The sequence below is a fragment of the Fusarium subglutinans genome, assembly GCF_013396075.1.
Source record: "Fusarium subglutinans strain NRRL 66333 chromosome Unknown NRRL66333_c0000209, whole genome shotgun sequence".
Lineage (NCBI taxonomy): Eukaryota > Fungi > Ascomycota > Sordariomycetes > Hypocreales > Nectriaceae > Fusarium > Fusarium subglutinans.
In genome coordinates, this window is record NW_023502272.1 from 42936 (window position 1) to 68990 (window position 26055).

The 26055-nt window shown below is 48.4% G+C and overlaps 10 protein-coding genes across 10 annotated transcripts; 3 read left to right on the forward strand and 7 right to left on the reverse strand.

Moving 5' to 3' along the window:
• Positions 1 to 280: 280 nt before the first annotated feature.
• On the reverse strand, positions 281 to 1709 carry FSUBG_11223 (uncharacterized protein; the record flags this gene model as incomplete). The annotated part of the gene is made up of 3 exons (XM_036675883.1): positions 281 to 1106; positions 1161 to 1227; positions 1442 to 1709. 3 exons carry the CDS (start codon positions 1707 to 1709, stop codon positions 281 to 283), a joined length of 1161 nt encoding a protein of 386 aa, XP_036533298.1.
• A 659-nt stretch (positions 1710 to 2368) lies between these two features.
• Positions 2369 to 2999, reverse strand: FSUBG_11224 (idi-2 precursor; the record flags this gene model as incomplete). The annotated part of the gene is made up of 3 exons (XM_036675884.1): positions 2369 to 2411; positions 2555 to 2586; positions 2664 to 2999. 3 exons carry the CDS (start codon positions 2997 to 2999, stop codon positions 2369 to 2371), a joined length of 411 nt encoding a protein of 136 aa, XP_036533299.1.
• Positions 3000 to 6597: 3598 nt separating this feature from the next.
• Positions 6598 to 7149, forward strand: FSUBG_11225 (cupin; the record flags this gene model as incomplete). The annotated part of the gene is made up of 1 exon (XM_036675885.1): positions 6598 to 7149. One exon carries the CDS (start codon positions 6598 to 6600, stop codon positions 7147 to 7149), a length of 552 nt encoding a protein of 183 aa, XP_036533300.1.
• A 181-nt stretch (positions 7150 to 7330) lies between these two features.
• FSUBG_11226 (NUDIX hydrolase domain protein) lies at positions 7331 to 8599 on the reverse strand (the record flags this gene model as incomplete). The annotated part of the gene is made up of 1 exon (XM_036675886.1): positions 7331 to 8599. One exon carries the CDS (start codon positions 8597 to 8599, stop codon positions 7331 to 7333), a length of 1269 nt encoding a protein of 422 aa, XP_036533301.1.
• A 1480-nt stretch (positions 8600 to 10079) lies between these two features.
• On the reverse strand, positions 10080 to 10412 carry FSUBG_11227 (uncharacterized protein; the record flags this gene model as incomplete). Its single annotated transcript, XM_036675887.1, has 1 exon — positions 10080 to 10412. The coding sequence occupies one exon, from the start codon at positions 10410 to 10412 to the stop codon at positions 10080 to 10082; it is 333 nt and encodes a 110-aa protein (XP_036533302.1).
• A 3772-nt stretch (positions 10413 to 14184) lies between these two features.
• Positions 14185 to 16098, forward strand: FSUBG_11228 (nadh-ubiquinone oxidoreductase kda subunit; the record flags this gene model as incomplete). The annotated part of the gene is made up of 5 exons (XM_036675888.1): positions 14185 to 14304; positions 14404 to 14642; positions 14748 to 14885; positions 15320 to 15357; positions 15407 to 16098. The coding sequence occupies 5 exons, from the start codon at positions 14185 to 14187 to the stop codon at positions 16096 to 16098; spliced, it is 1227 nt and encodes a 408-aa protein (XP_036533303.1).
• Positions 16099 to 16378: 280 nt separating this feature from the next.
• FSUBG_11229 (40S ribosomal S15 protein) lies at positions 16379 to 17172 on the reverse strand (the record flags this gene model as incomplete). The annotated part of the gene is made up of 4 exons (XM_036675889.1): positions 16379 to 16448; positions 16504 to 16800; positions 16917 to 16993; positions 17158 to 17172. 4 exons carry the CDS (start codon positions 17170 to 17172, stop codon positions 16379 to 16381), a joined length of 459 nt encoding a protein of 152 aa, XP_036533304.1.
• A 1243-nt stretch (positions 17173 to 18415) lies between these two features.
• FSUBG_11230 (uncharacterized protein) lies at positions 18416 to 18963 on the reverse strand (the record flags this gene model as incomplete). The annotated part of the gene is made up of 2 exons (XM_036675891.1): positions 18416 to 18441; positions 18705 to 18963. The coding sequence occupies 2 exons, from the start codon at positions 18961 to 18963 to the stop codon at positions 18416 to 18418; spliced, it is 285 nt and encodes a 94-aa protein (XP_036533305.1).
• A 396-nt stretch (positions 18964 to 19359) lies between these two features.
• On the forward strand, positions 19360 to 20529 carry FSUBG_11231 (uncharacterized protein; the record flags this gene model as incomplete). Its single annotated transcript, XM_036675892.1, has 2 exons — positions 19360 to 19814; positions 19863 to 20529. 2 exons carry the CDS (start codon positions 19360 to 19362, stop codon positions 20527 to 20529), a joined length of 1122 nt encoding a protein of 373 aa, XP_036533306.1.
• A 3604-nt stretch (positions 20530 to 24133) lies between these two features.
• Positions 24134 to 25690, reverse strand: FSUBG_11232 (gamma-glutamylputrescine oxidoreductase; the record flags this gene model as incomplete). Its single annotated transcript, XM_036675893.1, has 5 exons — positions 24134 to 24162; positions 24259 to 24282; positions 24339 to 25340; positions 25386 to 25546; positions 25671 to 25690. The coding sequence occupies 5 exons, from the start codon at positions 25688 to 25690 to the stop codon at positions 24134 to 24136; spliced, it is 1236 nt and encodes a 411-aa protein (XP_036533307.1).
• Between the last annotated feature and the right edge of the window lie 365 nt (positions 25691 to 26055).

Sequence of the window (26055 nt, forward strand, 5' to 3'; positions counted from 1 at the left end):
ATGGTCAGGATGGTTTCATTATTAGCATATTCAATCTATGGGGATATTGATCAAGCAAGTTTGACTTGAGCATCATCATGTTTTTAAATTTGTCAACTAATAAACCATTAGGTTTGTTCTGAGAACAGAAATATACCAACTCATGCAATCAAATATTCATGCAAATCCCTTCAAGTGTGAAACCTCACATGTCTTTACAAAGAGAACCTGCTATCTTTATAAATTCTCCGCCGTCCAGAATAAAACTCCCATTACTCCCATGAAACCATTAACGACACATCTAGCTCAGCTCAGCTCTGTTGCCCTCATTTCCCAAAGGTTGGACAGCAGGTAGTTCCTGAGCATGCTGTTGAGGGGCGCCCTCGGGGCCGTCCTTGTTGGGACCCGGGCTGGGCGTGAAGTGAGGAGGGGGTGATGTGGATGGAGCTCCGTAGCCGCCGACGCCATACTGAGAAGGATACTGCGTTTGCTGAGGGTACTGGCCCTGGAAGTTCTGGGGTTGAGGAGAGTAGCCGCTGTATCCAGGCTGTTGGTATCCTTGGGGTTGACCGTAGGGAGCCGCAAATGAGGGGTCGTATGCCTGCTGGTAGCCACTCTGGTAGTTTGAGGGGACTCCAGAGGGGTAGGCGGCGTTGGAAGGCGATGAGGGGACGAAGCTAGGCCCTGGGCTCTGAGGTCCTTGGGCCATGGGAGGTTGGTTTTGTGTACCATCGCCGGGTGTAGCAGCAGCAGCAGCAGCAGCAGGAGTTGTCTTGCTGCGGCGGCGGAAGAGAAGGAAACCAGCGAGGCCAACGAGAGCGAGAGCAGCGACACCACCGACAACACCACCAGCAATGGCACCAACGTTGGTACTGCTACCGCCACCACCGTTATCAGCGCTGGTCGAGGTTGCTGCAGCGCTGGTCGTCGTGGATGATCCGTCATCAGTGGTTGAAGAGGGGTTCTCAGTGATGGATGAATCGTCGCCGGTTGTTGTCGAACTGAAAGCCAAAGGATCGGAAAATAGAAGCGGGGAGCTACCAGAAGTGGTGTCACACACAAACAAGGTGTAATCATCGCCGTTTGTTTTGCCGGCCAGAGTCAAGCAACTAGGAGCATTCCTATCACTAATATACAGTCAGTATGAAGAAACATGTCTCGGGGGTCATGAAACCACTGACCAGCAGACGGTATGGGCATCCGTCAAAGACTTGCAAGATTCGACAGAGAGAGTATAAGGAATGCAAGCTGTTTTGACGGAGTTGCAAGTCCTCCCAGTTTCACAACAGCCTACAAACCCATCGGAATAACTGCAAGTGGCCGACAGACTGTTGATACACGTGAAAGAGCCTATTGATGACAAGTTAGTCGCGCAGTTTCAAAGCGCTCGCTAGTTTCCTCCGTTTCTCTGAACATATCTACGTTGTCCTCCAGTGACTGCTTTGGGTATATGTTGACTCACTTCCTATTACGTTGAACGCACATGTGTCGGCTCCTAGAGATCGTTTGCCAAGGGCAAAATTCAGATCCATAGCGCCGGCAAGCTTAGGCGCATCGGTTGGTACAGGTGACCATCCCATGGCGATTTGGTGTTGTTCTCCTGCTTCTGGGCCATAAGCGCCTGTCTGTCGGGGAGGTTCCCAAGATGATTCTTGATGTGACTTGAGCCAGGCGGCGGCGGCGGGAGAGCTCAAGGCGCCCAGAGCGAAGAGGGCGGTAGAGCGACGCATCTTGTTTCGGTGATATATGGTGATCGGGTGATGCCAAGTACAGAGTGCCTCCAGGGGGTGAGGCGATTCCTAACAGATAATTGTTTGTACTTCTACTTCCTCAGGGGCGTATCAGGACTCTGTTCGGAAAAGGTGTATCTTGTGTGGTGCAACTGAGTTGATGCCTGGCGATACAAAACAAATCGACCGTGTTCGAGCAACAACAACTCGCAGCACAGCGACGATATGTATTTGACAAGGAGAAAAAGTGCAGCGAGGCAGGGGTCAATGGGGATTTTGTTTAGTTATCATCCGCATGTACATACATACTATTTGGGGCCGAAGGGTGCAATCCAGCCCCGACCATCGACACGCCGTTTGTGCGGTGCATACATTGGGGGCCCCGTCCAAGTACTTACACGCTTATGGTGTCAGGGTACCTACGACAGGGGTGAGCCTTGATGGCACAAGACGAGATCAATGGCCACAGCCCCCAGGAACTTTTCAGTCTTTTCTGAGTGCACCAAAATCACAGCCCCTGCTCACTCTGGTGTGATCCCTGCGCCTAGTGGCGTTTGCTGGTAGGCGATCATTGGTGCGAGGGATCTTTAGTGCATCGAGCTGAACCGACCCCTGTTCGAATTCAAAAACCTGGTGGATAGTGACGTTGAGGGTTGCGACTACAAGGGTGTGAGCTTCTGTTCAGCCTTTTGAAACTCAGCCCTGGGCAATTTTCAGGAGGCTCAGTCTCTCGACAGATGAGGCTTATGTAACCCCGACGTCGGCCAGAGTCGAGCATCACCTCTATAGTAGGTAGGTAGGAAGCCACTGACTAGCACGTGGAAATTCAATTGATGAAGACATACGGAGTAGGTTGTGAGACCGCTGAGTTCGTTACCTAATCCTGTGTTTCTCGTGAGCTCATAAGAGGTTCCGTTCCCAGCCTCAACAGCTGCATCCACAGCCCTCACATACACCCCAAGCACAGTCGGCTTCACCAGCAAAGGCCTTCTTGCAGTCACTATCATAGTGACAAGAGACCCAGTTTCCATCACCCCATCCCCAATTCCATTTGGCCCAACACCACGTGCCACTTTGTCTAACCGAGTTGTCGGTTTTGACTTCGCACTTCTTCCAACACCATCCTTTATCGCAGCCGTATGCCTTCTTGCCGTTGTAGCAAGCTCTCTTTTCAAAGATGTTCTCGTTCCGAGTGGTTAGATCAGATGCTGCCTCTTGGCTCGATGGCATCGAGTGGACGCCAATGGCACAGTAAGCCACGAGGCTGGCGAATGTGGTACTGATTTTCATATTGAAGAGACTTGCTTGGTGGTTGACAGTAGCAGGGTATGAGATGAGATGAGATGAGATGGTAGAGGATGTGTTGAGGATGATAGATGTCTTCCACCCGAGGATCATCTCTCCTTTATACTTGTTCTTACCTCTTGACTTACACGCAGGCTGGTTCTCGTGCAGGGATAAATACGGTTATTTCTAAACAGGAGTCTCGTGAACATTGAAGAAGGACCAACAGCATGATGCTTCTACGAAAGAGGATAGCTGAAGAGAGAAACACAGACGTTCTACCAGGTTGTTGAAGATAGAGCCAACAACATCATGCGACTGAATACTCGAAGAGGTTAAGTCAGTGAACTTCTGCCTGTTTACGAGGCAGACCCAGATGTGATAACAGAACCAACAGCATTATACTACTACGAAAAGAGGTGGTTATGGATCGTTCTGCTGGGGTGCTGAAGACAGAGACGACACACGAGCGAATCTGAGCCTGGATATGGAGTAGGCGTATGGAGTAGAAAGCGAATACTCGTCGTACAGCACCTCGATATTGAAGACAGAACCAACAGCATTACCGGGTTGTTGAAGGCACGACTAGCACATTGGTGGATCCAATACTAGTCAGAGACGAAAGACTCACCGTATACGTTAAGCGATCAAGTTTGGTGAGAGTCCCGTACATAATGCTGTAAGATATTTGGTCCATCTGTTTCTATAATAATTATAAGACGAAAGCCTATATTAAGACATGTGTAGATTATGTTTCAAGTCCCTAGTGTCAAGTCACGTATTTATGTCTGTCAGTCTGTCGTGAAGTCTTTAGCAGCGTGAGGTAAAGTGGTTTGACGCCCAGCTTGGCGCTAGATCGGTCTCGATTCACTTCTGTAAGTCACGCTCAGTCACAATTGGACTATTTCGATCAGGGCTGATGTATGCAGAGAGATCCTGACGAGTTGACCACATGGAGCAGATCTAGGAGCAATACTCCGTATACTTCAAGTCAAAGCCAAATTCTCCGAGTTCCGAAGTTCAGGCCGGAGGTGAATGCATTCAGTAAGAAGCTTTCAATACATTAATCCTATGTAGGATGGTTGGGTGAGGATGGGTGAGGATGAGTGAGGTTTAGGGTCTACAACAGTTTCTATATACATACAATGAAAGTTGTACGTACTATCTTCTGACCGTCACCTCGTCTAAATTTCTCTATCCAGTATGCCCTCGGGTTGTGTTGTGTTGTGCTGCGTTGCGTTGCGTTGCGTTGTTCGGGTTGGCTTCGCCTCAAGCATGTGGCCGCTGTGTTCTCGGGCTCGCCTCACAGCTGCATAAGGGCATCTCAACACAGAATAGACAAGATAGACTATTGCATGCACATGCAGGAGACTGGGCGACTATAGCCGGAGGTCCGTCCGCTCTGGGCCATGGTTAACCAACGTATATATCCATACATCGACTCGATTGTGATCGGCTCTATCCAGATCCAGACCAAGCAGTTTGTGTTTCAAAGTGCAAGCCACCTCCGCAACCCCAGTCATGAATGACTTCGTGCCGATGATGCGATTCCCCTGTAATAATCAAAGATAGAGACAACCAGACCAAACGACTAGCATCGAATTTTCCCCATATGAGATTGATAGTTGAGAAAAGTACCTGCGTTGTACGACAGAGGTACCTTGAGAACCTTACTAGCAGCAACAGGGCAACGGCTTACAGCGCACTAATAAGTACTCACCTATCAAGCGTTCGCCTCTTGGCATTCATTGGCTGGTCGAAATAGACGTGGTCTCCCGTGATTTCCGTTTGTTTCCCTGGCTTTTGACGCAAATTGCCGAAATGGGTATGCGAGTATACGCGCCTTGCTCGTGAGTGGTCCTCGCACAGGTGGCCCAGAATAGGTAGCATGTCGCTCCCCGATACTGCACAGCACCAAGGGCATTGAGTTAAGCTTGATAGATGGAGCCAGAGGTTGGAGGTTGGCTATACTGAGCTTAATCATAGCATGTGACCCAGACACTTTAGGTACTGTCTTCTCTGTGCTTCTATCTCAACAGACAGTGTCCGTCCACCCGAGACGTTCCCCGAGGTGGCATTCAATTCACCGCCAAGAGAGTGGTTGAAGCGCCCCGTGCCGAACATTCTGAGACCCTACTGGTTACATGGGTTGACCATGGATAATCAGCCTCTCGGTGAGTGGCAGATTGCCCAAGTCCCCAAAAGCAATGGCCATAAAAGCACAATTCCGCTTGGTCTCAATAGATGGGCAGTCACTAAAATCTGACGCTGGACGAGCTGCTTGCTCATTGCTCTCCGTCGACTTGTTGTTAGGGCGTGGATGCCAACAAGGGGGGAAATCTTTGGTAGCTCATATGTAGGAACAGGAACTAACCCTTTGAGGGCGATATCCACTGGACGACTAGCCTTGCACAGCATAGCGTTGCGAGGCCTGGGAAACGGCGATGCAGCTAGGATTTGCTAATCTTATGAGACGATATTTGAATGAGGGCAAGATTGACGGTCTGAACGATGAAATCTTTGTCCGGGCGGAACCTATTCCCGTCAAATGTTACCTCGCGGAATTAGCCATGCTATTGGGAACAATTAACTGTCGCATCACAAACCACCAAAGAGTGTTTGCTGTGCATCATGAATGCATCATGGGCTACAAATAGAACGTTAATTGACAGCCACGGCCTAGAACACGGTAGCCAGTCTTCGGTATCCATCTCCTCGTTCTCTAGTTGGCCGTTGTATCTCAGCCTTGAATTTCTTGGCTTACCACAGAGCATAGCCACGGAAAGATTATACGAAGCTAATTTCAGGCTAACTTATCAGTGCACAGTTGCACACCTTTGATGTCTTTGGCAGCCAGAGAACGCCCTGCAAATAGGTAGTTGTCGACAGCAAAGCTTTAGTTAACTTATACTCAAAAATCAATACTGTAACGACACTATCGAACCTTACTGAAAGCGCCGTAAGCTGAGTTATAAAGCATCTTCTCTCACACCGACAGCCCTATGCTCTGTCATGTGTTGTTTCCACGGAGTCTCCGCATGACAAAACGAGAGCGCATGGATAGCGGAGTTGAGACGAAGACCCTTATCGACCTATCGACCCAGCTTTGCCTTGTGGAGTGAGAGGTTGGTTCGATGGAGATGACCTAGAGAATTATAGCCGAAACGGCAAGCATTCGGTGGCCCCCTGTCGAAGGATTTGGGTGCTTACCAATGTTGTCCCAACACCAGCGCTTGAGAGAAACTCCACGGAACAGCGAGATTTCAAAGCTTCAGTATGAGTCCGACCTGCGAAATGCCGTTCAACAACTACCCGTGCTTCGTAACAGGAATCCATCGTGAAGTGACAGAGATGAAGCATGACTGGCCAATTATCATGCAGAAGCTAACCGTTTAGGATCCTATTTCTCAAGGAGCATGCTGTCTCATGCCATTTGCTTGGAAGTACAATATTCGTCATGGAACTGGATTTAGTAGTATAAAGAAACAAGTGTTCTCCTTCTATCAGCATAATCATCACCATCAATCGAGCAAGCAAAAGATCAAAGTTTCCAACCGCACAACAACCAACATAGTTGCCAGTCAACGAAACACTTCTCGTCAATATGTTTTCTGAAGCCAAACCACTCCCTCCCGTCAGGAGATTTATCACTACCCATGACTCCAACGGAAACGCCATCTGGGATGAAAGTATCCCCATTCAAGTTGAGGGAAACCGCGCCGGTGGCTTCACGACTCACGTCTCATACGTGAATGAGGATGGCACCAACACTCTGACAGGTGACAACGACCTCAAGTCATACAGAGATAACCCCACCGAGAAGGACATTGCTCCAGCTTCTGGTTCTGCCCTTCGGGTTGTCGACTTCTGGCCTGGCTTCCCCGCCATCATGCATCGGACTGCAAGTGTTGACTATGGCATAATCATTGAGGGCGAGATTGACTGTATCCTCGACAATGGGGCCACAAAGACCTTCCGCAGAGGCGACATTATCATCCAGAGGGGAACTAATCACGCTTGGAAGAACACTGGAACTGAAGTTTGTCGCATCTGCTTCACCCTTTTACCTTCTCCCCCTGTCAAGATCCGAGGCAACGAGCTCGAGGTACACGGCTTCGCTGATTTTCCGCGACTCGCCGAAGAATCGACCGTCTGAGCCGATAAACATCACGGGATGAGAGAGTCAAAGCAAGTCCATTAACAATAAGCGATCATGTCACACTATTGTACAAACCATCGCCTGCCCCTGCGAATGCAATTCAACTTTTGTTCTCGGTCACCCACCCATTCTACAGTTTGAATTCTGTGCCGTCGCCTTCGATCCTGTGACCAATCTCCTACCACCCTTTAGTGATTCTATGTAATTCTGTCAGGAACGCGAAGCACAGCGGCCGGCGTAGATCCTTCTTGATACGCTCGAATCGGGTCTCATCGTGTTTGGTGACGAGTCCATGTCTTACCATAAAATCCAGCATCACCAGTCCGCAGTTAGGCTTCCATCGATTGCTGCTCAGGCTTTCCGTCACTTGAGGTACTCCCATGGGCTCAAATCTCTCGATTGCGCTCTCCATCTTCTTCGGTCGAAAGCTTGGGTTGGTGATCTTGAGATCGTAGACAAATCGTAGGCCGGGCTCGAGGTGCTTGTTGTAGAGGTCACCCGCACTCTCGTCTTTGAGGTCGAAAAACGTGATGGACGAAGCCCTCTCTACAGTCCCAACGTGGATACGCATCGTCTTCTTATTGTCCCCATCCTCATCCCCCATTTCCTCGAAGAATACTTGTCGTGTCAGGTGGTCTATGGTCAACCCAGCCTCCTCTCTCGCCTCCCGTGCCAGCGTCTTGCAAGGAGCTAGCTGCCCATCTATTGTGTCGTTGGTATCCGCGCCTCCAGCTACGATCTGATCTAGCATCCCAGGATAGCTGTAGTTGGGGTCTTTGGAGCGATGTGAGACCCAAATTTGATCAATGGTTTCCTTGCCATCTTCCTCCTTTACTCTGTAGACATTAAGATGAACGCCCACCGTCAAGACCCCCAAGACCCCTCGTAATGGCAAAGGAATGCGCAAGGGCAAGACGTTGACTCCTGGATCAGCTAGGTGAATCGGGCAATACTCTTGATCTGCTTCCTCTGTCACCTTCCACAGACTGAAGGCAGGGAACTTGTCTGCGTTGGCGGCTAATAGCTTTTGAAATGCGATTTTGCAAGCTTCTGCAGGAGAGGGAATGTGGGAAATCCCGTCTGCAGCAAGGTAGTTGTTACTCCTTACGATAGTAATTCTCCGAACTTCGTCGCCTTTCTTATTAACCGTTTCACAATGAAACCATTTAACGTCCCACTGAATCTTCATGCAGTCTTCCTCTCGAACATATCCCACAACTTCGTCGATGCCTTCGATGAACAACTTCCACAGATGTGCATACTCATCGAGAAGGCTGGCTTTGTTGGCCCTCTCGATGACTCCGTACAGACTACTCATGGCAGGTATCGAGGTATGAGCACTGGTATGATGCTGATAAATGTGTTTGCAACTTAAAGGTGGTGGCTCAAGTCGCGGCGAGGCTGTAACCAGAAATGGTGTTGGATGTGCAAACTTTGCTGAAGCCATTGTGAAGTCGTTGAAAGGGAGTTTTTCAGGAAAGGTAAGCTTGTAACGTTAGGAAAGAAGGCTGCGGTGAATGCAAACAGCCGTGCCATGAGATCAGTGAAGGAAGGATCGTTGTTGAAAACCCCCAAAGCCTTGCAGTAAAAAAATCCGTTTGCGCTTGCATGGATTTGATGGATGAATATAGATACCCATGAAATACGGAGTAAGGTAAGGTACTGCCTGTCTGCCACCTGCAATTGGGGGCTCCAGTCTGGTCCGTGAACCGCAGCCTCGGGTGGCCACTGCCTTCTTGCCAACAACTGGATAAACAAATATTCGCGATGCGGGCAGGATAGGCAGTAGCAGCTACTTGTCTGCGAGGTGTCGGCACGTAATATCCCCTTAATACTTGTGGTTCACAGCTCTGAGAAGGAGCTCAGGTAACCCTCCCCTTGCAGCCAGATGAGCTTTCCGAGTCATGAGGACGACTGTGTTTATTTGGTGCAACAGGCGGCTTGTGTTATATGGACTGGATGTGAGCGCGTGCGTGAGTAATTGTGATAGTGGTTTGTGACTGTCTGTGATTGAGGGGGTTGTTCCCTGCGTTTTTGTTAGTGTATCTCGATTGAAGTGCAGTTGCTCATCGGTTCAGTGTTTCAGGGTATGTACTGTTGTTTAGGACACACATGCGGAGTACATGCATTTATTTGCACTTCTTGGTACACCCAAGAGAGAGCTTGCGCGAATTAGAAGTCATCCAGCTGACTTTGTACCCGGATAAATGAGTATGAAGTTGGAATCACCCTGCTAATTGAGAAGTCCTGAGAGGTCCATTCAATAGTCTCACTTTTGTTGCCCGTACCTTACCTTATCTCAAACTCGATAGGTTGTCTAGTAGCGGGACGGAACAGGACCCGGACACCCGCCCGTTCGCCCGCAGAACAGGGGCTTGATAGCACTGAGCCATAACCGACCGAACTCGAATTCGAGGTGAGGGATTAGACTGGACCATAGGTACGGAGTACAATACAATGTTTTCCATCCTGATCAAATTTTTATTGTTCTTTGGCTATTGTATCTTACTCAGCTTATTGCTGCCAGTCAACGATTGTATTTTCTGCTTCTTCCGTGCACCCTTGCCTCAGCTCTTGGTTCGGTACCATTGACCAGTCCTCCGGTTCCATCTCATACCAGTAGAGTGGTCCTCACCGGGGGTATGTGCCTATGTGACACTACATGCGAAATCAAGTGTGTAGAGTGAAACAAAAAAAAATGATGTGATGTGAAGCAAGTAAAGCATTGATGAATGCTGTCCGTCCTCATGCGCCTGTGATCCTGTGCCGGTCGCCCGTGTCATACCCATATCCATTCCCAAATGCACTATGTTTGTGGAATTTCGTTTCGTCGTTTCAATTTCCCTCAAGATCTTACATAAAAAAAAACGCCCTAAATATCGATATCGTAGCAAAAGCCACCGTCGAGGTGGTCTATGGGGGATGTCTTAATGAGCCGCAGTGTGACGGGCTACTCCAGGTCCCGGATATGCTGCAGCCTTTGCGATAGAGTGACCGTAGAGGCTTGCACCAGCTGAAGCTGCTGCCGCCGCGGCGGCAGCCGCAGTGGTGGTATCCTCGAGAGCATGTTGTGCGAGTACCGGTGTAGATAGTGTCGTCGTCGCGGTACATAGGTTACATAGCTCCATCTGAGGCTCAGGGGTAAGGCAGTAGAACGGGCTCGAGCATTTACGAGCGCAGCGGGTGAAGTCGATAACCGTCTCACCAAGGCTATGGCGGCAATCCTTGCACATCCGCTGGGCGATTACGGTATGGCACATGTTGATGAGATGTGGTTGTACAATGGAAGAATATGTAGGGAGAAGTATGCAGTAGTATGTGGTAAACGTATTTGTTGTAGTATGTAAGGATGGATGGAAGGGGGGGAGGGATGATATGTAGAAGCGTTGGGATGTGGAGGCAAGGTGCAGACGAAGAAGGTTGTAGATAGATAGCCGTGAAGCTTAATAAAAAGAATAAATTTTGAAACGGTTCAAAGCCTGGTTATTTAGCTGTAACACAGATAAGGTGAGGCCTCGTTGTGTATCGACAACGTAAGCACGCAGAGGCGCAGCTGCGAATGTTGTTTATATTGTTGAAGGAGGCTTGGACGTATCTCAGGCATAGGTAGAGAAGGTATGTCGAAGATTGTTTTTATCCAACCAAACAAGCAGAGAAGCAGGGCAGGCAGGATTCCAGGGAGCTCTAGGACCCTTTTTAACCTTTCGTAAATCTTCCGTAAGATTCAACTAGAAGTCTCGGGGTGTAAGTACCACGAGTGACAGTTGCATGACGCACGTAGGCAAGGTAGTAGTCGTTGGGATAATAGAGTTAGGCTTTGGTCAGGAAAGGGAGAGGGAAACGTCCAGATAACCCGATGGCCAAGTACAGTATGTGTTGTGTGAATGAATTAGAGAGACAGCAAGGGGAGGAGACAAATCGGAGGGAGTATGTGTGTGACCACAGAACGCCATCATATGACTATTCATCTCCTCAAAGGGAATACTCGGAACAGAATTGGGGGACGTACAAACCACTTGCTATCGACAGACAAGGAAGGCAGTTGGAGGATGAAAGGGTGTGTGTTGAAGAGCCAGCGCCAGCTCAGCATTAATCGTCTGGCCTCAAGACAATTGTCAGCCCAGAGGTCGTGAATTGGTAGGTTGAAAGGTCTCATTCTGAGCCCAGACTTTTTTGTTTTTCTGAAAGCGTGTGCCGTGTGCCTTCTTCTGCCAATAACCAAGAGGGATCGATGCATCCGTGACCAGCAAAAAGAGCTTTCCCCGCATTGTACCGTCTGCGAACATCCAAAGGCAAATAGAGCCTTGACTAATAAGTTGCAAGGGACAATACGGAGGTTACCTTGGCTCTGAAGCTACTGCAAGGATATGCATTCACAATGAGGCACTTTATTGCAACTATGTCCCCCCATCAGCGGGTATTCTCGCCTTTCTGACAAGAAGCAAAAAGGGCACGGTTTTGTCTGTGGCTTTGGATAGGACGACACGCGTCTCGGCTTGTCTTGTCTTGACTCCATTCCTGGGGTTGTTTTTTTCGCGGGGAACCTAAGGTCTCTGATAGGTATGGCCAAGTATGATTCATTGTAACTAAACTTGGCGCGCACCCCAAGCTTGGCATTATAGATGGGCTTTTGCCTCTTACACGCATAACCAGGCAGCCCAGGGTATCTTTTTTCCCTTCTATCACATGGTATTTCATGATCTCTTATCACAGATAGCCTGACTGGGGAGCTTGTATCACTATTTTCACGTCATGTCTCGTCATGGCATCGTGAGTAACATTGCGCATCTCACTTCGTCAAAAACGATAGCTGATAAAGGGCGTCCTATGGTTCGCTGCGAGATGTTTGCCCCCTTGCGGCCTGTCAAAAAACACGGGATGATGTAGAATCTACGTGAGACAGGGGGAAATCGTCCACCTGCAGGTTTGTACATAAGTTACTTGTGAGAGTCGACGTCCAACAAGCAACCAGCATTTTCCATTGCTTCCATTGATTTCGTTCCAACGTAAATCACCGGCCCAATATCTCCGCCCATCATGCAATACCAATCTCGATCAGGTTTCACAAAGGAACATGGCTCTCAGCTGATGCATTTGCCTGATCCCCACGTAATCAAGATCTTGAGTATCAGCCAGTATTCGCCTTCAAAGGCCACGTCTTCCGTCATTAGGTAAAGCATTAAATTTTTTGAGTCTTATCATTACGATGGTCACTCAGAGCCATGACCTGGTCCTGCATGGAGCCAAAGCACTGGAGTGTCATCTTGATCGAGGCGCCGCATATGCATTGCACCTCTTCCGTCATATTCTAGACCAGCCATCTTCATTGACTTTTATCCCAATTGGTCTCCCCGGATCCTGCTGAGTGGCCCTCTGAGCTTGTTATGGACGAATTGGATGAGCCAGAATCTCCCATCTCAACCTCCAGGATTTTGAAGAACGTTCATGACCGCTTCGCTGGCTCCATTCAATCCATTGAATGACAGCTCAAGGTGACCTCAAATTGATCTGACGGGGTGACTCGTGAGAAGCTTCATAACGGCAGTTGTTATTTGGTGTGTTGGTGAGCTCTTTTTTTAGGATGGTTGCTATAAGTCCGTCGTCAGAGTTGCCAATGTTGAACTTTCTGATCCCATAATCAGGACCACGGCAGCGCCATGCCGGAAATTTTAACTTAAAAGACTAGATGGGCTCATGTTGTCACTGTCTACTGGTTACAGAACGCCAGATTTAGAAGAGGCGCGACACACTCTTTGGCTAGTCACGTCGATCTTGCTAAACCTTGTGGTAGCTTAAGCCACTTCTGATGAACAGGTTTTGGATTTATCCTCCCAGGCTTTGAATCATAGCTGGGTTCATCAATTCTCTTGTGTTGAAATTTGTGGTACCGGAGAAAGTAATCAAGGCTACAGTTGCTGCGTTCCACTTGGGAGCCTCGGGAATATAGAAGGCTAGATCTTCGCCATTTAACCCCAGGAAGAGCTGGGCTGACTATATGACCTTTCTCAAGCATGGCTCATAGCTCTAACCTTATAAGGCAGTGGACGATATCACGGTTGAAACTTCCGAATCTATCATTATTGGTTGACCACAATTCGGCTCATCTTATTCAATCTTGAGGTGGAACGAATGTTCAACAATCAACCGTCTGACGATGTCACACCAACCAGTTGACTGCAAAGTGGTATAATAAGTTTCGACCAAAGCCGATGAGTTGGCAAGAGCCGAGAATGTATGATTAGGAAAGTATCGCCAACAATGCGCTGATTGACGCGTATCGCAAAGTGATGTGTTGACTTACCTAGGTAGATGAAACTGATATCGCTCCCGGGTAGGTGATGCTTAAGTAAAATTGTGTGGTGGGATGGGTGAGGTATATACCCTGTATCACAAGCCATATGTCGTTTATTGCTACAGAGGTGTCGGAGTTAGTGAAGCTTTGGTGTTAGTATTCTTATGCGCGCTCTCTGGTTCTTCGGCGATTTTGAGAAGTTTGAGAATCCATCATGCCCTTCACTGAGGCTCAATAGCCACATACCAGACAGCCCCCGAGGACCAATATGCATGTCATTGCTGATGGAGTAAAAGCTTCTGAGAAAACATAAGAAGCCACAGGAGAGCAGCATGCCTGCGGCGGCAATATTTACAAAAAACATCGACTTTCTTCCCTCTTACACATATAGGGAAGCAAGCCTAAGGGAGCAAGAAAACGTCTAACATTAAATCAAGATGTTGAGATAAACTGATATAAGGGCTGCTGAGATACCTCAAATTACACAAGTCTCTTTACCACTTAGAAAAGAGGTCATGAGTTTTCTTTGGCAAGTTCTGTATTCTAACCCCAATGCCATGCTCGTTGTGGAGTAAGGTAGCCAATGGTAAACACCTATAATTTAATTGGCCAACCACTTAAACTGCCTTACGTAAACATCTCGGACCGGCGACAACCTCACTTGTTGGTCTTGGTGCGGCTTCTCCCCACGAGAGCCTCACAATCAATCGCTCAATTGAACGCTGTCCAACCCGCCCAACATGTTTGCTGCACGACAGAGGGTAGCCGGCGTGGCTCGTCAGCTGCAAAGGACGGCGCGAACCTACGCCTCCGACGCCCATGCCCATCACAAAGCCCCAGAAGTCAACGAGTCGTTCAGCGTAAGTCAAGTCACACTAGCTTGCACCACGGAGCCCACGCCGACACCAATGCGCTTGGATGACTTGAATTGAAAACAAGATACTGATTATGATCCCTAGACCGGTTCTCTCCTCGCTGTCGGCAGTTTCTTCGGCTCTGTCCTCGTCTACCAATTCGTTCCTCAGGAGGGCGAACAGTCCTCGATCCTCAGCCTCATCGACAAGTACACATCCCGTGGAAAGGACTGGGAGGATATCAATGCGCTTCACACAAAGGCCATGGAGCAGGCTGGTTACGACCGAAACCTCTTTGAAAACGGCGGCAACAAGCACCGATTTGTTGATGTTGCCTATCCCGAGTTCGTCCACCTGATACCACTTGCCGTCAATCGATGGAGGCTGCCGCCTTCTCTCTATTGACGGAAAGTAGCTGCTGCAAGAACCATTTCTAATCAGAGAAACAGGGCAATGACTTCATATGCTCCTCGAAACAATGTCGCTGGCCACCTGGCCAACATGGACTATGTTGTTGAGCACTACCGACAAAAGCATATCCGGGAGGAGGAGCGGAAAGCGGCCAAACTGGCACAGAAGGAAGAATAGTGTTGTAAACTAGCCATGAATCAGACATACCTACGAATTCATCATTCCATTGAGTTATTCAACACAGTCTCCTCCTAAATTTGATCCTACATATCGAACCGAGCTTGCCTCATGTGCTCTCCAAACGGCATTCCGCTCCTTCTTAACATCCATTGTCAACAGCATTAACTCAAAGCACTTACTCCTTGGGCGATTAGCTCTTTCCAAAAACCCACCTAGCTTGCTTCGCATTAACTACTAAGGTAGGTAGGTACCTTATTTACTACCTACCTATCCATCCATCCCGTGAAGTCGAGTTACGCTTTGCCATCTCTCTTCTAAACAGACAAGGTACTTTGAACAATAATTCATCAACATCAACTATCATCTTTCGTTTGGATCCAAACAGTCTTTTCCTAGCTCGAAGTTTATCTCAATAGGAAACTACCTATAGCAACATGACGGCCAGCCAGAGTGGTCAGAGTGATACTGGTAAGAACAAAACAAACAACCTGTGACAAGATGCTCATACCATTGGTAGAACCTCTGCTTCAGCAACCATGTCCCGGTGAACAAGCTCCCGAAGACATGAATACTGCAAACTTATCCTCAAACCCACGGCAGGTTCCTGTCTCGACTAAAGGGGAGAAGAGCCCGCCAGCAACGAGCCCTCACGAGGTGAAGCTTGAAAGAGACATCAAAGCTTGCCTCCGCAAAGGATCCAGACGGAAAGTTGGAGTTTTTGCCTGCCGTGACCTTCCTCATGGCCACGAGATCATCGGCGCAAACCGACCAATATTTGTTGCTCCCGACGTATCCAGAGAGCTCCCTGAGGCACTTTTTGCCCATCACAGAAACACGATTGCCAACTTGAACGCAATAATACATGTATGCGTCGACAAGTTCAAACGAGACCACGCCATCGAGGAACCTTGGGTGACCCTTGCTGTTGTCGAAAGTTTGGCTATACACATGAACCATGCTTGCCAAGACTGTGCACAGGGGACATTCCTGGTTGCTGATACCTACGACATTACGGTCACGCTTGTGAAGGATGTCAGAGCAGGGGAGGAGATATTCATTGACTTGGGCGAGGCCGGGTCACACTTGGCCTGTCCACTTTGCAGCCCCAAGGAATCTATATGGAAGAGGCGGAAACGCCAACTCAAAAGATTTCTCGCAAAACTTTACCCTCGCAACATGCTCAAGACCGCCGAACCACCAAGTGAATGATGTCATAAGAACTTGAGACTGAGGCTTTCCATTTTAGCAAGTTAGCTAGGTCCGGGTAGGAAGGGTTTGTGGAACATGGGGTTTTAGGAGCGTTATCATAATTGTCAAGCATCAGCGGTAGTCGAGGGTAGTCATCAAGCGGACAATGCTCCTTTATTGTACTAATCATGGTACCCATTGTCATCAGTGTTTTTGATAGATGTTTTGCCCATCTACCAGAACCAGTCCTTTTCGCCCAAAATGTCCATGAATGCAGAAACCACCCGAGACCGCAACCTTCTTACTTGAGGGGAATGAATCGAGAAGAGTGCGTGGCACCAATACCGGGCCTACCGTGCTTGACAGGCTTGCTGGAGGGATGTTAGCCATATTTTCCCCTGTTAGTGGGGGACGGTAGAAACATACTATGAGATAGAGAACTCAGCCAAGTAGTGACCAACCATCTCAGGCTTGATCTCGACCTGGTTGAACTCCTTGCCGGAGTAGATGCCAATGACACTGCCAATCATCTCGGGGACGACAATCATGTCTCGGAGGTGGGTCTTGACGAGGTCGGGCTTCTCGTTGGGCTGAGCCTCCTGCTTGGCCTTTCGGAGCTTCTTGATGAGACCCATGGGGCGGCGCTTCAGGCCACGGTTGATCCTGCGGCGGGCACGAGCGTGGACAACATCGCGGAGCTGGTCGGAGGAGAGATCGAGGAGCCTGTAGAGTGGAGAAAAAAAAACAAATATCAGCATGGGTTCTGTTCGCTGGGGGGCGTCCTCGCGGTTCTTCATCTTCCAGCATCGAGGCGCAGAAATCCTGCAGTGGCAACATACTGATCAAGGTCGATTCCTCGGTAGGAGAACTTTCGGAACGCTCTCTTTCTCTTGAGCTCGGCAGCCTGCTCGGCGTCCTATCATCCGGAACACAAGTCAGTGAAGCTCTTTTTTGTATTCTCTCCATCTCTCCAATGTCGTAATCATCGTGGGTAGCGGGCGGGAGTCGAGGAAGCCATGTCGGCGGCGAGTTTATATTTTCTAATCCAAGGGGGAAGGGATATATCGAGAGCACACGTACGTATTCGTCAGCCATGATCGCGGTGTTGTGTTGTTGAATTCGCTGAGCGGAAAACTGATGGCCTGGCTGGGGTCGATTTGAAGGCGGTTGTTGCAACAATCGCTTAGGCGCACAGGGAAAGAGCGATGTAGGGTTCTTGCCCTTCCCCCCTCATCACGTGATCACCTTCAAAACTGTGATTGGAAATTTACGTACTTGCCCGCCTTTATTCTCACAACGGAAGAAATGAGCTCCGCGATCCCGATATTTTATGGGGATGCGGAGCTCCTATCGTCTATCAGTACCTTATCGAATTCATGAGACGATGTCTCGAGTCTATTCACATCGATAGCTTCTGGTTAGATTGTGTAAATTGATATAGCAGTGACACTGTTATGTGGCCGATCATTGTGTGTCAGTGAAGAAATCCAAGTGGAATGTTCTCAACCTTCATAGTACAAAGGTCCATCGCAACCACAGCTTGAACGCGATAGAGTAATGGCCATCACATTCAGATAGCGTAGACTCGCTGATGAGACCGGTAGTTATCTTGAATACATACCTACTCCTTCAACTCCCGGCGAGCTTGTTGAGTTGGCACTTGATCTTCAATCATCTAGCCGTATAAGTGGTTGGTTGCCCTGGCTGGCTGGCATGTGTTGCTGTAACCTTATTGGTAGTTTGCTGTCACCAGTCATGATCTCTCGGCAGCCAACCGAGCTTCTGAGCAACCTTATTCCCTTTTTCCTCTACAAATCGTCTGAGAATAGACGCTGATTGGGATAAAGAAGCGAATAGATCCAGCCAAGACTCGCGGCTTGCTTTCTCCAGTGCATCTTATGATTATTGATTCCTTGTCATCTTTTCGTATGGTTTCGTCCTACATTGGCGGTGCAACGCCAAGAGTATCAAGTTTACTGGGCGTTGTGCTTTGACAGTCAATTGACATTCATTTCCTTGTTTGAACAAGTCAAGGCGGTTTCTCTCCAATAATGAAAATGTAAAAGTGAGTTGAGGAAGTAGAACGGTGAGTTGCTCATGACTGATAATTACGGCCAAGACGGAATTTTCTGCCTTTTTATCTAGGGAAGGGGATTGGTTGTTCTTGGTCGCGGCTTGGTGTGCATGTTCCAAGACTTCCAAGCCGGCGTATTCGGCACAAACCAAGGCGCCCTTCATTTCCCGCGTCAGAGACTCTCAAATGCCCAGAAATTCGATACTCATCAGCCAAGACCGTGGCACTGGGGCCAAAAGGCTCGGCTTAGGCTGGACGAGCCCACTATGATGAGCACTGGCCCTCGTAAGCTATGTACTGGGTATGGTCATGGTCATTGGGCCTCCCACGCTTCCGCAGTAACCTCTGATGGCTTGCGCGTGTCTTATGATGGAGGCTTGACGATGACATTCAGTATAAACCTATACCTTATTTGAACGACTATCCGTGACGACCATGGGCTGTAGCTAGAGAGAGAGAAGCTCACCTCACCTGGAGCTAGGTAGGTATGTACAGTACTACTACCTACCACGACTACGACAATGAGGACAATACCGCAATGCCTAGAACTCACAGCGGTCAACGTGGACGTGTTTCGGTGCAATCCAGGCCTTGGCGTTTCTCGGCACCCACCCGTGATAAGATTTCGCCAAGCCTTCAAAGGCCTCAGAAGGGGGAACACCAACGCTACTGTACCCGTCTTCTCGCTGCTGCTGCTGCTCGGCAGGCATGCTATGGACTTGTCTGCTTTGCGTTGCTTTGCGTTGCTTGGCTGCTTCTTGTCGTTTCTTGGGTACGAACCCTTCCTTTTCCTTTCCTTTCCTTTCATCCATTTGTCACCATTTCTTGTCTTGCCCTTCTGTGTTATATATCTATCCCCATCGGTTCGCTCCTCTGCAATACCTACGCCCGGATGGCCTTCGATATTGCCAGAGACGCTGTCCTCGATATTCTTCACGCGCGTCTTGTCTGCAGCTGAGATATAGTCAAGTCTGCCCGAAACCCCACACTGCAGATTATCTGCCTAGCGAATCTTTCACGCGCCCTTTTATCCAAAGAGAACGCAAACTATTGGTCGCATTGCCGGATGGACAAGAGTGACGATCGTCATTGATACGCCGAGTTGACGGCAAGCAGAGCACTCGTGGTGCGGCTTGTAGTCGAATCGGCCTGGCATATAAGCTTAAAGTTGTTTGCAATTCCTGCAATTCCTTGTAGTCACCAAAACCATGTCTTCTTCGATCGAGGATGATGAGTCCACATCATATGGGTCATCGTCAATAGCCTCCGCCGAGCCGTCATCAACCATCTCTCTATCCGACCCAACGCCTGCTCCGACAACACTTGTGATCGCACCTAAACCTACCAATGAAGACGACCTAGACGATGACGGGGTATTCCCACCGATGACCACACCTTGGACCGGACCTGTTGATTGCACATGGACTTATGATGCAAACAAGGTACCAAAGTCAGGTTCTGGTGGCCTCGCGGCAATGCTTGACTTGCAGCCAATTGCTGGAGCGAAGTCATTGTCTTGCTATCCCGATGCCATGTTCGATAAAGGACTTACGGGGGTTTACAGTCCAGGCACATGCCCTCATGGATGGACCACCGTATCACTGCGCGTTGATACTAGTGAGAACCGGGACGACGAGACAACGACAGCTATTTGCTGCTCATCGTAAGTCATGGGAGAAGGTGTTTACATGTGCCATTCTAATTGCAGTAGGGAATACACTCTGGATGGCAATTTGTGTAAACGTTCGGTTTCATCCGTGTTGGCTGTTCCTTACACGTACAACCAGACAGCTCAGACTTATGATGCTGTGTCAGACACACCAACGACTCTGTATGGTGCAACAATTGCTGTTTATACCATAAGAGCCCTGTTCAAAGACAGTGACAAGGATGCACTTGGACTCAAGGATGAGGACGATATCCCAGGTACTGAGCATCATGGCCGATCCTTGTCCCTGGGCGCGCGCATCGGTATTGGTGTTGGTGTCGCGGTTTTCGTTCTGCTTGCAATAGGAGCACTTGCTTTCTGGCTCATTCGAAGAGAGCGAAAGAAGACGGAAAAGAGACGAGCACACGAGCTCGGTGCGGTGGGAAGCATGCGTCACACCTCGCCAGGACCAGGAGATAATTTCTACGCCGCTGCGGACGCGAACCATCGACGTGACAGGAGTCGCCAGACCGCAGAGCCACCGCCAGCTTACGAGGCTGCTACAGACTCGAACAGCATGACCGAAAACGATAGTCAGCTAAGCGAGGATACGGCGACACGGGACGAGGAGATCAGGGCGTTGCAAGTCCAGAAAGAGGCGATTCAACGCCGTATAGAAGAGCTGGAGCGTTCTGAGACGCAGTCCCAAGAAGACAACCGGCGAGATTAAGACTAGAATCAAGTGCGAATGCTCAAATTCTGGAAGCGAGAAGAGAGCGAGGGATCATGACCTGGACGGGAAACGGCCTACACACCTATGATACCACTTTGCGCGGCCGTAGCATGTTGCTATGGGCTATTTTGCTTTTTGACTACATACACTCACCTTAAAGGAGGAAATATCCGAAAGTCTTTTTTGGAGTACGGCGGTTTGGTGGGAAAACATTATGGAAACCCATACAATTTAATACCAAAGTTAAAATTCGTGATTTTTATAACAGAAGTTTCCTCCCGCTTTCTTATAAATTGTAATAGAGTCAGGCGTCGATGCAGACAACCATAGAACAAGAGTCATTTTCTGAGTTTTGATAATAGTGTTTGGCTCAGGGGCGCTTGATGGGGTAGGTAAAGCGTAGCATGATAGACAAAGTAGATTAGTTAGATTCATCTATTTATCAAAATGATTTCTTAGACCATGCTGGGAGCCTTCCAGGCAGTCCCTTATAGACTCCTTTATCGATAGCCAAGAGGCAAGAAAACCTAGGACCTCTCTCTATCCTAAGGGGGAGAGACTTAGGTAAATTTAGTACAATTTTATATAAACTTAGTAGGCCTTAGATTAGGCATCTCAAGTTTCTTGCTCTCTGTGGACAGTTTACATTGGCAGTACATTGACAATATCTACGTGAATGGCCTTGACGTTGTAGTAAGCCTCCAACCCTGCCTTGCCGAGTTCTCTACCTATGCCACTTTGTTTGACTCCGCCAAAAGGCACTCGGAAGTCTGAGTCATTGCTGCTGTTCCCATACCATGCCAGTCTCGATCCTGCGGGCGACGTTGTGAGCCTTGCTGATATTTTCTGTAAAGATCGCACTACCGAGACCATACATCGAGTCATTAGCCAAACTCACTGCTTCATCCTCGTCTTTGAAACGTAATAATACGGCGCATGGACCGAAGATCTCCTCTCGTTAAACTCGCATCGATAGCCTAACGTTGACAAAGATGCTTGGGCTGACAAAGTACCCCTTTTGAACTCGGGTGACATACAGCCATCCAATGTATCTTTTTGCCCCCTCTTCCTTTCCAAGCCTGAATATTCTCATACTCTGTCAAATTGGGCTTTGCTGGCGAGGGGACCGAGGTATGTTTCCTCTTCGAATGGGTGGCCCGCATGATATTTCAGCGTTGCTGATTTGAGGGTGTCGAGGAAGCGATGGAAGATTGTGTCCTGAACCAGAATGCGTGTTGTTTGTGTGCAGAGCTCTCCTTGATTAAAAGTGGAGAGAAGGTGAGCCCGTTGAGCGGTCAAGTCCAAGTTTGAGTCTTGAAACACCAAAACAGACTTTCTACCGGTCTCGAGGATGAGCTTTTCATGCAGACACTGCCAGGTTTCATGAGCCCTTTTCCTACGCGAGTGCTCCCAGTGAATGAGATTTTAGATATTTGCTTGTGAGTTGCCACGGCGGCACCAACAACGGGGCCTGATTCATTGATGATATTGACGACAGGGCCGAAGACCGGCTTCCTTGACCAATGTGGCCAGACAGAGGACAGGGAGAGGTGTAACTTGTGAGGACTTCAAGATAACAGTGTCGCCACAACACAATGCCGGGCGAGCTTGGTAATAGCCATATTAAGGGGAAAGTTTCAGGTAACTACCAAGACACAGATACTGATTGATTCTTTGAGTGTATACGTAGATTTGTCAGCACCAGTGTCGATAACTTGCCCAAAGAATTTTCCCAGCATTGAGGAATTCGGCACTTGCGAGAGACGAACAATTCTCTTCCATTAGATCAGCTAGGCGGAGCATGAGCTTCTCTCTATCAGTTCCTGACAATCTGCGCGAATCGGGGTTTGAAAAGGCTTCAACGGCAGCTTGAACAGCCTCATCGAGATCCTTCTCGCGGGCCAAAGCAACATGGACTATCTCTTACTCGGTACTAGGGAGACATGTAAGAAAGCGAGCTCAAGTGAACTGAGAAACTCTGCCACTTACGCAGGATTCACTACAGCGAGGTTTCTTGTGTTGTTGGACTTGACGAATTCATTATTGATGAAGAGACCAACAGGCTGTGCCGATTAATGGCCATTGGGAGTCAACGAAAATAGGCGCCATCGAGGCTGAATGTGCAAAGCTAGTGGTGGTGGTGATACTGATTCGGTCATTGCGATTTGGAGCGGTATCATCGTCACCTTTATACCGAAGACATGCAGGTTGAAGCGATTGATATCAAAGTTTCTCCACCACCCATGAGTCAGGAACTGCTCATCTCTACGCCCCTGGGTCGCTTTCTCATGGGTGTATGTTCTTATCCCGACATTTCAGCGTTTTGGGCTGGTAGAAAACAACCATCACAGGGGGGAGTTGGACATCTTGGATGTCCCATCGCACCCAAATAGAACCTGGCGGGAGCTTGACAGCCTTGGAGAGAATGATAGGGTATCCCGAATCTCTTGTGGATATATTTGCTGATGTTGCCGAAGTTGTTGATGATGATATTTACTCGGAACTCGAGAACAGGCTTAATTTGAGCAAAGCCTATCTCTGTCAAGTTTCACACAAGGTGCCTAGGAGATAATTACCCACATTGCCGTGCCAGACTTCAATAAAGCTCATAGTCCATTACCGAACAGCATCACCGCTTACTTATGGCGACGCAAGCTATGAGTCGGAAGGCTCCTTAAGACGCTGCGCTGTGCCGTCGGCCCCTCAAAGTCTGTCACCTATCGCTGGTATAGTCCTGTGCAATGCCTGTGAAACCTTTCGTTTGACTACTTACTTGTATCTATGGAGATACTTTGGTTTCCATGCAAAACCTGAAGCAATCAGAAGTGCCCTGTCTCCTGGATTCAGCCTGGGTAGTGTCACTCAAAAAGAGTGTCATCTTGGCGAGTGCATGAGAGAAGGTTGCTAAGCAGGGAGAGAGTTAGATTTTGTGATTCCTAATGGGTGCCGTTTTTATATTCGATGAGGTTACGAAATCGCGTTTATATATCAATGGACTTCAAGAATTCCACAATATCATGGGAAATATATTGGAAGAGGCCTCCCTTTTGGAGCTTTTGGCGGCATTTCGACATCATGGCTCTCCATGAGCAGAGAGCCTAGAGATCGAACCACTCTGGGTTGCTCAATAGCAGGATTTTCAACATATCCGCTGCCCTGGCTGCCATTGATCTGGTCACGGAGGACGAAATACATCGCTTTAATAAACCCCTGGACATTGGATCGGCCGTAGAGTTTTTCTTTTCCTGAATATGTGCCACGCGGAGGATCATGTTCAGCGGCTTCTGACGGCGTTTCAAAATTTTATTGAGGATCTCAAATGGAAAATCTTCTTGTCTTTGAAAGTATTACAATGATAGGCAAACTCAAGCTTGACTCGCAATGGTAAGTGCTTTTTGCCCCTGGTTTCCTATGGTTTTCACATAGCTAGTTTTCATGATTGTTAACTTTAAAATAGAAGTCTAGGCGATATTGGAGGCGAAGAAAGATATTTATGTCATCGAAAAAGCACCATGTATGGTTGTCAATGAGGTCTACAATCTCGCAAACTCTATCAAAATACCCCCAGTTTCTTGAGATTTTATCTTGAACTCCATGCTAACTATGCTATGTTATCCATGATCTCTAGGTCTATTGGATCTTTAAGTCGTGATGTCAAATCGAAATAAGTGATAGGAACACGAGGATGAGTTGGCTCACCAAGAAACTTCTCACAAAAGGCCTTACAACTCAGAAAGATGCGGGCCATCCCTAAAATACCTTCATTAGCAAAGTAATCCTTTCAGTCACTGGGCTGTTAGACCTACCATGTCCGTGATATCCACCAACTAGGTATTGGCCAGGTTTGCCTGGAAGCTCTCCCAAAAATGGAAGAAGATCCTTACTCAGGCCCATGATGCCACTCCAGGAGAATGCCACGGCACCTTCAGGGCTAGTCCCAGAAGATGACCTAGAGTCTTCCCAATCTCTGAATATTTCAACTGGTGCATTCAAAATGTAGGACTCGACTTCAGACACGACCTGACGGTCATCGCAGTCACCGAAGCCGCCTGAGAGACCTTTGGGATGAGCAACCTCGCCACCGCCCCAGATCAGGTACTTTTCAGGATTTGGTCTTTGTATGAGATAGTCGTAGTTGTCATTGGATATGAAAGCAAAAGAGGTCGTTAGAGGCTGGTCCATATAAGCCGGTGGGGGAGCGATGGCAGAAACATGACCTTTGAAGGGGATAATTCGCCCATCAAGCTCAGGCAGGAGGTACGAAGAATAGCCATTGGTTGCATGGATGACCTTGTTTGCCATGATAATCCCTCGGGGTGTTGAGACCTCCCAAGGCCCTGAGGTGCTGGGAGATACACCCGTGACAGGAATATTGGTGTGAAGACTTAGTCCTAAGTCGAGCCCCTTGCGTAAAACAGCGATTGCGAGTTTATATGGCCACAGACTGGCAGCCGGGAAAGTGATTGCTCCATAGCAAACCTTGACGCGTAGAGACTCCTCCGCTTCTGCTTTACTGAGTACGTGGATATCGGAGACATCGCCGCCAGCTTCTTTGAAGCCATTGTACGAAGCCAACCCGGTTTTCCAGGACTCTGGGGTCAGGTAGACATCGGCTGAGCGGTACTGTACCAGGTCAACTTCCGTAGCTAGATTATTCTCTTGGATGAATTTTGCGGTTTCTTGATAGTTGACGGCTTCGAATTCGCACTGAGCCTTTGCAACATCAGTACCATGTAGAATAGAGTACGATGTGAAGCCACGATAACAATCGGGTTTTATATGGCCGCCTAAACAGAGCATTGTAAGTACTATACAGTGATAAGTCATTGATTGATGTGATGTCTGTTACCCACCGTTTCTTCCAGTAGCACCACTCGCTGCGTTGCGGGCCTCCAGCATGACTACAGACTTTGGTCTGTTTGGTGAGCTGGAACTGAGCAACTGGTGGGCGATGAGAGCACCAGACAACCCGGAACCGATTATAACAACATCGGCAGAGGGGGGAAACTCAGCACTACAGTTGTGATTCCAGTCAGTTCGGTATTGACCTAAGCATAAATTTTTCACATCTCCTCACTAGTAAGATTAGGTCTAAAGATTGTGAAGCTTGTCAGGGCTATTCATAGATTACTGCTTACGATTGGTAGTTACTGATCATTGGGTCTGGTTCGGTCTGCCAGAAGGACTTAGTCGGATTGTCAACTGGCAGAGACGCCAGATAACCAGTAGATGACTGCATGAGGTTGGCCTGGTCTGAACTACCTCGGAAGTGATTGGTGAATCAAGGTGCTGAGAGAAATGATATTGAGCCCCTGAGACAGTATTCTTGTTGAGCAGTTGCAAACGATATTGTACTGTTGTCAATAGACAGTCGTCTCTTATCTGGGTGGCTAACTACGGGGTGGTGATATTGTGCCGCAAACCAATGCCGAGATTCTGATGGATATGGAACAACACGTAGAGGGGCTACCGAAAACCATCCGACGGCCTATTTATGCGTATCTTGTTCTCAACGATCAGGAC